Source organism: Thunnus maccoyii, chromosome 19 (assembly GCF_910596095.1).
Source record: "Thunnus maccoyii chromosome 19, fThuMac1.1, whole genome shotgun sequence".
Taxonomy (NCBI): Eukaryota; Metazoa; Chordata; class Actinopteri; order Scombriformes; family Scombridae; genus Thunnus; species Thunnus maccoyii.
In genome coordinates this window covers 23,017,370-23,029,607 of record NC_056551.1, presented here as the reverse complement: position 1 = coordinate 23,029,607, position 12,238 = coordinate 23,017,370, and the positions used below count along the sequence as shown (strand labels likewise).

At 40.8% G+C, this 12,238-nt stretch overlaps 1 protein-coding gene across 4 annotated transcripts in view; it reads right to left on the bottom strand.

Moving 5' to 3' along the window:
• Positions 1-12,238, bottom strand: part of erbin (erbb2 interacting protein) — a 57,653-nt gene that overhangs the window by 15,144 nt on the left and 30,271 nt on the right. For all 4 annotated transcript variants that reach the window (XM_042394999.1, XM_042395000.1, XM_042395002.1 and 1 more), the window contains exons 5-13: positions 11,389-11,467; positions 11,088-11,177; positions 9,297-9,353; positions 6,875-6,938; positions 6,488-6,562; positions 2,793-2,937; positions 2,179-2,251; positions 622-751; positions 384-499 (exon numbers count right to left, since the gene is read on the bottom strand). In XM_042394999.1, coding sequence (XP_042250933.1) covers positions 384-499; positions 622-751; positions 2,179-2,251; positions 2,793-2,937; positions 6,488-6,562; positions 6,875-6,938; positions 9,297-9,353; positions 11,088-11,177; positions 11,389-11,467 — 829 coding nt within the window. The remainder of the gene's footprint in view (positions 1-383; positions 500-621; positions 752-2,178; positions 2,252-2,792; positions 2,938-6,487; positions 6,563-6,874; positions 6,939-9,296; positions 9,354-11,087; positions 11,178-11,388; positions 11,468-12,238) is intronic.

The window sequence follows — 12,238 nt, the reverse complement described above, 5'->3', positions numbered from 1 at the left end:
CAACCCCCCCCCCCCCCAATTTATTTATCACTGCTGGCACAGAGCTGACACCAGGAATGGAAAACCCCTGATTAAAAAGGGTTACTCAATCAGGCTTTAGCTTCCAAACCGACCCATTTTCATTCTGATCAGAGTTAAGACCTTTCGATCATGATGTTGTAATCATCAGGTTGTGTTTCTGATTATGTGTGCGCTCTGGTAAGAATGATGCTCTGTCATTCTTTTTGTTTTTATGTTTTCATGCAATCAAACTACCACAATGCTGCAGGAATCAGTTTCAAAAAGATGGTTTTCATATAACACCTGATATGTGAGAAAAATACTAAATGACTTTTGTCCTTACGCTTGATGCTCATGCATGAATAATATCGGTCCGGACTCACTTGTTGTTGCTCAGATTGACGACCTTGAGCTTCTGCATGTCGCCCATCTCCTCGGGCAAAGACTCTAGCTTGTTGGAATGTAGAAACAGCACGGTTGCGTTCTTCCAGTTGCCCATCTGTGAGGAGAAAAAACAGGGAATCTGAGCCACGAGCCGACAAGTCTAGTTATCAATGCACAGACTGACATAATAACACACCTTCCACAGAGCAACATATATACACTAATATGCATACTCACTTCAGGGGGAAGCTGGGTAAGGAAGTTGTGATCTGCAGCAAAGGTGCGGACGTTGACGCACTGGCCGATGGAGGAGGGCAAGGCTTCGATCTCGTTGAAACTGCAGTCCAGCTCATCCAGAGATGTCAGTCTAATACAGAGAGAAGCAGCAGGAGGAGGAGGAAGATAAAAGGACTTCAAATCATCTATATTAAAGATTTGGAACGCCAACATGGTAAAAATAAGAACTAAATCTTGTGGTTTGTTAAGCTGGGTGGCGTTACCGGGCAGGACGAGACTGTGAAATGATTCCTGATTGCTCTGAAATAAGGCTGCGCAATAATTCAATATAATAGTTTCCCAGTGCATAGAAAAGATATTGCACACAAGCATAAGAAACCTTCAAATGCACCGACAGGAAATAACTAAATAATGCTGAAACTCTTCAGAATAATCAGTTCAAACAAGAACTGAGATCACGTCTTTTGCAGACCAGCTACTGTGACAGTAGTAACAGTGAAACCCTGCAACATCCAACAGCATGGATGCATCTTAAAAGCTCCACGGGACATAATTTAAAAACAGGAACATTTCAAACTGAACCCATGTTGACACAGAAATGCGGTGCAGCTGGGGCTTTTTTTTTTTTTTTTTTTTGCTGAATGAAAAATGCAAATGCACGCTGGGGATTCGGATGAATGCAAAGTGAGTCTGACCTGCGGGAGTGCTACTGTGTTATAGCATCACAGTGAACTGAAAACACAGGATTTGACCGCTCCCTGCAGAATACAAAAACCAGGGACAAACAACACAGTGCATCGGCAGTGCGCTGAATAAAATCAGCTATGTATAAATGAGAGAAAAAAAAAAAAAAAAAATCAGCTTGCTTAGGCTAAAATCCTTGCGTGGGATTAAACTAAACCATAGGCTTTGTCACATAATCTGTGTCAAAGTACACGAGGAGACACATTCTAACATAACGGATAATTGGTGGTGTTTGGAAACAATGGACGGAGAACAAAACTGTACAGCTTTACTAGAAAATGCTCAGGAAAAGTAGATTTGCTTCTCTCATGGAAGTGGATCAATTAAAAACAAACAAAAAAAAAAAGAACAACAACTTGGTGGATTGAGCTGGAGCCTGATGGGTTTTTTTTGTCGCACCGCAATGATTGCGAGTAGACGAAGGGTCGGCATATGGACACTAAAGCCTCAGCAGCTGCTGAGTTTACCTGTCTGTTGAGGACGATATTAGTCTGTGAATAGCTATGACTGATTTAATCTGACAGTATTGTATTTGAGGGTCATCAAGCCGAAGATTAGCAGCGACCCCTCCGTGATAAATCAAACCTCAAACTGTTTCTATAAATCAATAAAAACAGATTTCATAATCGTGGCCATCTTCAGTTACCCAATATCATCATCATCATCATCAGAGTGTTCATTATGTTTGTATCTGATTTATCCAGACAGACGTTTTACGTGATGAGCGGACGGCGGATGAAAACAGCACAATAATCCACTCCAGATCTCCAGGTTTACTCTGCTGATATTAAAGCAAATCGCTGTAACGCTCACCCTCCGACGGAGTCCGGCAAGTACATCAGCTGGTTCTCATCCACTTTCAGTGCAGTCAGTTTCTTCAGTGAGCCTATATTAAAACAGAAAAGAAAGAGAGAAAGAGAGAGAGAGAGTTACAGAGATGCATGCATACAACAGCTCAAGGCAATTATTGATTATCGTTTGCTGTTGCACCACAAAGGGGAATATCCATTACAGCAGTTAATTGGATTAATTAATTACTGTCATCAATACAGTAACTAGAGCAATCAACCTTGACTTCTACTGCGCTGTGCATCTGGCCTCATCCCCCCCCCCCCCCCCACCCCCCCCCCCCCCAAAACTACTGCACTGTGGATATTGTTATTCTCTTCTGTAATTACATTGAAGTGCAAGTTTTGAAAGTCAGGGGACTTTTCATGTTATGAAAATATATTGTAGCTACGCAGGAAAAACACTGTCACATCATTTATGGGAATTACGTAACGACAAAAACAACAAAATCAATCCAGGCATGAAAAATACATTGGCAATAGCTAAAAGAGAATGAAGGGTGTTTCATAATGGCTTTCCTTTAAATAAGACGCGTGTGTTTGCGTGTGTGTGCGTGTGTGTGTGTGTGTAATATTCACCGATGGAGCCGGGCAGCTGTGTGAGGGCGTTGTTGGAGAGCAGGAGGTCTTGCAGACTCTCACAGCCACAGATCTGCTCATCTACCATTTCCAGGTTGTTCTTGGACACATCCAAGTACACCAGCTGTTTCAGCATCCCGAGCATCTGATAAAAGATGAGATAAAAAAGGAGACCCGCACACACAAAAGATAAGTCACTGATATCTCATTATTCTCATTTAAAAAGGTAAGCTGTGGAGTTTTTGTCCTCTAGTAGCCTTGTGGAGCATTATGTTTAATGAGTGGGTCATTATGTTTGTTTTGTACAGACGCACGGGGACGCACATGCACGCAGGTGACGTGATACACGTTCCGGAAAATGGATGTAAGCAATACAGGATTCAAACTTGTAATTAAAAAAACAAACAAACTGCTCTGCCAATGTTTTGTGAGGAAGGAAATGGAGTTGCTGTTTGTTGTTTGCACAATGTGTCTCATGCAAAAACAACTCACACGAACAAATTAGTTCTTAAGAAGCACATGCAAATGATTTAAAGAACATTCGTGGAGTATTCATCAATTTTCTTAGAATTGTCTTGTAGGCAGACGTGTTGCACGAGGCATGAACAAAAGGTCTCCGCCTCTCTTCACAAGGCGAGAAAAACTTGTTTGACTTAAGAGTCATGATGTCTTCATCTGAATTTGGAGTTTAAAAAGGTGCAGTGTGCAGAATTTAGCGGCATCTAGAGGAAGAGACTCGGCAGAAACAGAATATAATATCCATAAGTATGTTTTAATTAGTGTATAATCACCTGTAAATAAGAATCATTGCGTTTTTGTTACCTTAGAATGAGCCCTTTATATCTACAGAGGGGAGCGGGTTCCCTTTTACGGAGCCCGCCGTGTTGCACCGCCATGTTTCTACAGTAGCCCAGAACAGACAAAACAAACACTGACTCTAAAGAGATCCTTTCGTGTTTTTCGCAGCCACTGCAGCTTCTCCTACATGCTTGGAAGGTGAGTGTGAGGGGAAGGTGTATTCGGTTTGTTGTAATCTGCAACCTCACCACGAGATGCCACTAAATCCTTCACACTGCTCCTTTAAATATGATACCAAAACCCACTAAAATAAAATGCACAACTAACACAAACTTGATGCAAAATTCACCATATTATCATGATCATGGTTGGTCAATTTACTGAAAGGTTTATTCAGATTTTAATATGTTTATTGGCATATTTCTGCACAGCAACAGTAAGCTACATTATCAGTAGTTTCAGTGTAACTAACATCACCTACTGTCGTCTGATATTCTCTCCTCCAACATCTCTGACTGTCACATCCCTCGACTGTCTCCTACCACACACTGCTTTTCTTTAGAAAGATGTTTTTTAGCTTCTAACTTCACGTCAAAGCGTTCCCTCTTTGTTTCTGTCGCACTACACACAGTCCCGCTCTGATGACACGTTGTTGTTTTTGTCTGCTGATTTCTGATAACAGGACTTGAAGCTCGAGCGCCTTGTGAGATAACTCCTGTTGTGATATGACACTATGTAAATAAATTTGACTTGACTTGAAGCTCTACAATAAGAAATTTTTGTTTTTTTACTCTGTGGGAACATTTTGTGAATGAAACTCGCCCACAAATGTAACAGGTGGCCTCAGGCTGTGTTCAGACCAGACTCTGCCATGAGGGAGTACAAAAGACGTTACTGGGGCGAGGGGAGGACATTTCTCTTCGCTTGATAACGTTAAAAGCAAAGTTAGACATTGCTGTTGGCTTCCCGACTCATTTTTAAAAAGATGAGAGAAAAAAAAAGAGAGAGAGAGAGTACCAGCGAGAGGGAGAGCAGCTTGAGAATAAGAGAGCGCTGGTAGTGAGAAAGCCGGTGAATCAGATCAATAAAACGTTTATTTTCTGATTGTTTCACAGCGGTTACGTTCTGGAGCACAAATAAACACGCCCACACCTCCGCTGGACCCTGCGGCTGTACGCCGTGCCGCTTGATTTGGTCTGAATACAGCCTTATATGGTCATTTTAAGGGCGCTGATTGTGCCAAATGATCAAATCTCACGCATGTACACCTCCTAATGAACAGGTGACATTCATCAAGCTGAAGAGAGCGATTGACAACAAGTTCGGGCAGTTGAGACAGTTTTTTGAACGCGACTTCAAACATTCATACGAGCGAGCCGTACAGGAAAAAAAAAAAAGGTCAGACAGTTTTATGATAAGAAAAATGTTCTTTCATGAGGCATTCATAATTGATGCCAAGGATTTAGCAGCGTGTGTTTGGTGAACGCAGGAGCAGCGGATTTAAACAAAAACATCCTGAGCAGCAAGTAGTAGCAAGTATTCCTTAAGTAGTGTCATCAACTACAAATGTATCTATTATAATGCATAAGAAACACACGTTTTCAGAGAATCCCAGACATCATATAATCATGAACACTGTTGGATTATTACAATTTGAAATTGACACATATTTTAGAAGAAGGAAAACAATGACAGTTTCTGTGTTGTCGTGTTGGTTTATGCGTTTGACAGACGTCAGTGCTTATAAAAGGCCGGACTGTGATTACAGCCGTCGAATATTTCTGCACACTGGGTCTCTAAACAGTTTTGGAATCGCATAAATTAGGTATGACTGGAAAGCTTGTGGATTCAATGAGCCCGATTGTATTCATGTTTGCTGACGTCGGTCCCCATAGTAGCCGTTTCATTGTAGTGAGACCATTTTTTATATGTATAAAATGACATATTGTGACCTCTAGGATAATCACAGCCTCATGAAAATTTACAACCACAAACTAGAGACTGAGAGCGTTCAGGGGATGTATGGTTTTCCTAGGTATGTTGATAGCAAGGAGGGTTTTGAGCTATTTCCAGAACAGAAGTGCTTGCTATCCAATTGCTGAAAAACACAATTCCTACAGAAATCTCCACACGTCAAAAGTTTTTGACACCAAATCACAGCATGAATTTTTCCATAAAGTTTCTCGAGGTCTTAATGTGGTGCTTTGGAGGGATTTTTGACAATTTTTAACAATTCTCAAATAGTCAAAAATGGTTTAATTTTGCACCAAATCCATGTAACAAATGGTATCAACCCAAAAACTGCTGCAAAAACATAACTGACACATAATTGAGTACGGGAATGGCCATCATATACTTCCATCATTATATTCTAAGGCCGTTATTACAGATATATTACTAGAAAAAGTGGAAACACTGTTTAATCTTCAGGTTGCCAGCTTTCAGATGATATATACCACTTCTATGTGGGATATACTGTCGGCCTGCTATCTCCACCTAAAGATCCCCTGACCCTCCCTAAAAAAAAAGACTAAAATGCGTGTATGAAAGGAGTGGAGGAGTGGAAGAGGTTAATTATGACCCATTTAAAAACAAGCTGGTCATTTGGATGAAAAACTGAATCTCATGTAACACATTCTGACTATCAAAACATCATTATAAATTAATTATGTTCAAGGAAAATAATTACTTCGCAGCTGCAGAACGTTTTGTAATTATTATCGGGACATCTGCAAACCCGCCCCCCCCCCCCAAAAAGAAAAAACTGCTTGTCTTCTCTGTAATGCTTTCCTTTTGTGTGCATCCAGGAATAAAAATCATTTTCCAAACTGCAGCAGCTCCTTCAACTGCTGGTTTTCAGACAGCTGTAAGTGTGTGTGTGTGACTGTATATTATACCCCAGGTAAAAATGTCAGTCTGTTCCCGTCCATCCACAGCTCCTTGATTCCAGTCAGCTGCTCCAACACCTCAGGCTATAAGAAAGAAGAGAAAGGAGGTTAAGTGATAGGGATGTGTGTGTGTGTGTGTGGCGTAGGAACAGAACGAAGGGCTTAACTCATAAACTGGACGAAAATGAAGTTAATTTAATTACTCCACTGTGATTATTACGTATTAATAAAAATCATGTAACAGTGAAAACTGAGCGCTTACTGTATGTGCGCTTAAAAAACAAGAGTTTTTAAACATGAAGGAGAAAGAAATGGATCGAGGAAGGGAGGAGGTGAGGTCACCACCGGAGAGATAGAGCGCCGTGGGCATCGACAGACCGACTGACAGATACTCACCACTTCAGTGAACTCATTACTCCCCAGGTCCAACCTCTCCAGCTGTGTGAGCTTCTGCATGCTTCTGTAGACACACGGGGGACAAAAGAGAGGGAATAAGATGTTAAAATAAAAAAATATATATACATAGTTCGGTCACACATCAGGATGCCATTTTACATGTTTTCACATGTGGGAAGCTGGTGACAGGATTTGAGGATTGATAGAAACCACTGAACTGCCCCTTTTTTTTTTTTTTTTTTTTATGAGGCAAAGAGCAAACAGCAAAAGATTTACGAGCAAATACGCTTCAAACAGAAAACCACAAGAAACTTTTAATTTTTCATGGTATATTTTGGATATATGTGGTCTTCGCTCCTTTCGCTGAATAATTTGCACGAGGAAATAAATACCTTTCAAGGCTCAGGCGTGACAGAAATATGCTTTAAATAATGGAAAATGTGACGTATGCTAGCCCTAAGCCTTGCTCCAGAATTTTCTCTCCACATTCAGGTCACAGTCTCACATTCTGTGCTACACTGTGAACAAGCAGACAACAAAAAAAAACAGCGCTTTTCAACTACTCACGGTCTTTACTATATTTAACTGTCACCAGTAACAGGAATTGAAAGTTAATTATTCCTGTTAAGGCTTGTTTCACATTCTGAGCAGTAATAGTGAACACTTATTGACCTTTATGTTCCCAAACACGCACTGACAAGATGTCGAAATCAGCTGCAAATAGTAGATATAGCAATACATGCTAATTTAAAATCGACTGCATCCCCGAACACACAAAAGTCTCCAAAAGTGGGAGCTAAAGATCTTTTTTTTGTCCTTGAATGAATGACATTCCTCTGAGCTATTCATAAAATACAGGACTTCAGTGGTTAAATTGTATAATTCTGGGCATGATAAAGAATGTGATACACGGCTCTGTGTTTAACTTGGAAGATAAGGACGACAAATAGTTGTTTATAAAAATAATAAAAAAATCCAAGGAGTGCATCACAAATCCAACAAAATAATTCTACACGCTAAATGAAAGCGAGAGAGAGAGAGAGAGAGAAACCGTGACTGGAGATGAAACGGAAGATTCGGTTTGTTCTGTTTTGGAGAAACAGATATGATGATGATCCTTTCACAGGAAGAGTGAGATTCAGCAGGGAATGGAAAGCGGAGGCCCGTCGACACCACCACCAGCGCGGGGTCTGTTTTGTTTTTAGGTGCTCCTCGTAAAAAAAAAAGACGTACGGCGCGAATTGTAAATGTGATTTAAGTCCGTTGGTGATTTTGCAAGTTCTTGGAGGATTGTTAAAAACATGAATCATGTCGATGTACTTGAGCGTCGGCCATCTTTGTCACAGTCTTACCTCAGATGTTGGCGAGAACATCGGAGACCCCCATGTGAACTTAAAGGGCTAAGAATAAGCTACACTGAACTACTATGGCTTATGACCCCGAGTCGTGAGCTTTCTTTAAAATACTGAGGAATATCTGGTTTATGCATACGCTCGGGTTTGTGTGCAGAGAAAAGAGAGAGACGTTTTGCGTTTTCTATGTGTAAAGCCCTGAAAAGACTTTGCACCCCTTTTGTCCGTGCACACATTTGTTTACATCTCTGAGATGCTTGTGTGTTGCTCTGGCAACGTTCCCGATCATTAGTCCTTTTCTTTGTCAGGGCTCCAGCCTTTAACAGGTCTGGCCTCTGTCACATAAACACAGCCAGAGAAAAAAAAAAAAAAAAAAAAAAGAAAGAGAGAGGATCCGCTCTGAGCTCCGGCACTTCACTTTATGCACCGGCTGGCCCGTCAGTCAGTTGGCGAAAAATAAGAAAAAGGAAAGTGAGTGAGATAACAAAAGAAAACTCAGCCAGAGGGAGGAAGCACAAAAAAAAAAAAAAAAAAAGGCAAATGGGGAATTGCAGTTTTGCTGAGAAATGGGTAGGACATAAAATGGGAGTGAGACAGCAAGTGAAGCATGAGAGAGAGAGAGAGAGAGAGAAGACAGAAAGAGAAAGTAACTTCCCTTCACAATCACCTGGAGCTTTTTTTCGCAAAATATATACTGGGGACGTTAAGTCTCCCCGCGGCACTGTAACCTTCTCAAATGGTGAAATAACCCTCACCACTGTCTCGGTAGAGGATTATAAAACCTGTCACAGCAAGCAACCAAGTAAAGGGGGCTCTTATGTAACGCTGTGGAATTTAATACTACAGTTAGAGGTGTGGGGAATGAATCTACGATAAAAAAAAAGAGGCAGGATGGGAGACACGGCAGAGACATTGCAGTGGTTGAGAGACAGAGAGAGAGAGAGAGAGATAGTGAGAAAAGAAGAGGGTGAGAGTTCTTGGCGTGCTTCGTGAACATGACTCACAGTGATACCGCTCCCTACTTTGTGCGTTTGACGTTTGGGAGACATGTGAGGTAAAAAGCTACTTACTTTGGCAACATCTTTAACTGGTTCTCCCTCAGCTCCAAGATCTGTAGTTTAGTCAACCTGAAACCAGAAAAATAGTACTAGTGACCTTCATTGACTTTAAAAAGAGGGATGCATCATGCACATTTCCTAGATTTCTATATTTATATTCTGGGGCTCTACTGGAATATCTTTGCATGCTTCACAGTTAAGAAAAATACTTATTTATCTTATACTGGCTCTTTATGCAGCCCCTCAGTTCAGCCTCTGTCTGAAACAGGCTGTTTTAGCTCCTGTCTGGTGATAAACAAACAGTAAAATATACATTTCTCAGATACATTTGTACATATCCGAGCTGAAATCTGAGCCAAAATATGCAATGTGAACAACTCCTATGGGACAGATGGATGTTTGTGGACATGTGTGAACAATCCAATGTCATCACGAGGAGGAAGTATCATCATAACTTTGCAAAGGAAGTGTTCAGAGTAGGCCGAAGCCCTGGCTTTTGACTCAGGGAGCATTTTTATATACATTCACCTCAAGTTTTAGAGCTTTGAGCATGTTTAACATAGACATCAGACATCATAACAGTATAAAAATAACAGAAAATCACAAAAAGCATCATATTCCCCCTTTAATCTTTGAGTCTGCAAATGTTTCTGTCTACAGTAACAGTCTGCCTGTTAGTTTGCACCCTATTATTATCAATTATTCTTCAGTGCTTCTCATTAAGGCGTGCTTAACATTCTGCCCCACAGGAATATTACTGTGTGTTTAATGGCTTTTGGAGCATAAAACTCCTTTTTAGTGTGTGATAGTCGCCATGATTTCCTCTTCTGGCTTATCTACCAGTAACCAGCTATGATGTGTAGCTACATGGTCTTTTTTTTTTTTTTTGTCATTCAAAAAACACGACGGATCTGATGCAATTGTTCTCTTGAACTAAAGCAGCACTGACAATAAAGAAAACACAACTGCAGAAGGGATGAAACAGGCTTGTGGGGCTTCAAGCGACTCGCTTCGTCACGTGTCTCGTGTGATCACGCCTCTCTGGTCTCTTCAGAAGGCTTAACGCTAAAATATTGTGTTGTACAAACAACACGAGCGTGACTGATCCTGCTGGTTTCAGGAAACAACCAGTTTAGCCTTTAAGAGATCGCACATTAAAACAATAGGTGTGAATTTGTCAAATTATTAAGGAATATTATCTTTGTCTTCCTGCAAAACATCTACTTTAGCTTTGGGGTCATCTGTGCCTTAATACACTGTAAATACTACATATTTACTGTAAGCAAGGGGTCAGTCATACTGAAAAATAGTGATTCACTGTATCTATCCAAACACTTACAATAGATAGCATCACTACGATGCAGTGATATCCTAGAAGTGACACAATCTAGTATCAATCTTGTGTCATAATCAATATTTTGTCAACATAGCAGCTCTATTGTAGGAGATTCGGTGACAGGAAATCTCTTGACAGACTAGCGTCAGTCTGTCAGATACGTGATATGTTTTTGTATTTTTGACCTTTAATGCAGGAAGGAAAATATTATTCTTTTTTGTATTTGGAGCCAAGGTTTTAAAGGATGTCAATTTCATGGAAACAGTACACCGAACGGTTCTTCTCATCATCCTAAAATTTGATTCATAAATCTTATGCTATTTAAACCACGGTAAACTCCCATCTACTGCATGATACATACACTGACAACCACTGTTAACAATAAGCAGGAAAGCCTGAGGGTATCATTTCAACTTTTATTAGAAACGATTTCATCCCGATCCAAAAAAACGGGAGAACAGACTGACCTGCCGAAGCTGGCTGGCAAGAACTCCAGGAAGGCATCATTCAGGTAGAGCTGCGTCAGACTCAGGAGCTGGGTGAAGCCTTCTGGGAGCCTGTTTAACACACACACACACACACACACACACACACACACACACACACACACACACACACACACACACACACACAGAGGAACAAGAAGCACATTACTCACACAAAAGCCTGATGAACCTGCTGCAACGCCGCAACACTGAAACGCAAAAAAAAGTAAAAATGCACGTGCAAGATTAAAGTTAATTAGAGGTGAGTGTGTGCTCTACTCACTTTGATATGGGATTCACACTGGCTTCTACAACAGCTAAGACTTTGCAGTTCTTGATGTTTTCTGGAAACTCTTGGATACCTAGAAAAAAAAAAAAAAACCCAAAAAGCAAGTGGCTTTAGAAATATGACCACCACACACACACACACACACACACACCATTGATTCAACATCTGCATGTTGTATCTCAACCGTTTTATTACCGCTGAGACAAAATAAATGACTCCTGTCAAGAGCAAAACGATGAGGGATAACGCGAGCCATCTTTCTCGTGTTTGCAAGGGGGAAAAGCTTTGTGAATGTTAAAACACAGGTGGATCACGAGTAGACAGGAAGTGAGTGGAGTATCTGAATTGTGTGTGTGTGTGTGCTCAAGAGTACATTAAGAGCGGCTGTGCACCTTTCCTCTCTAAACAAGAGAACAGTAGAGGTGACATAATCACAGAGCACGAAAGGAAGAACAGGAAGAAAAAGACCACACTGTGACAGTCTGCGAGTTCTCACCGTACATCCTCATTGTGTGAACTGCGCTGAAAGAGGAGGAGGACGTTGAGTCTCAAGAGTTTATTTCCACCTACTTTGTTTTGTGTCCACAACACTTAACGCAGAGTGCTTCGTCGAGAAGGATAAGTTACTTTTAAATGTCAACACGACACATGCGCCTCTGGTTCATGAGAACACCACCACATCCTTCAACGTTTGTTTAATTTAAGCTGTCTCTGCACTCGTTAATTTATATTAGAACTACCCTTTTAACCTTTCTCTATCCATGAAAGGGTTTTTTTTTTTTTTTTTTTTTGCTGAGCGTGCATCCTCCTTTTTCTGCTCTGGTTAGCTTCAAGGTTACCCCGG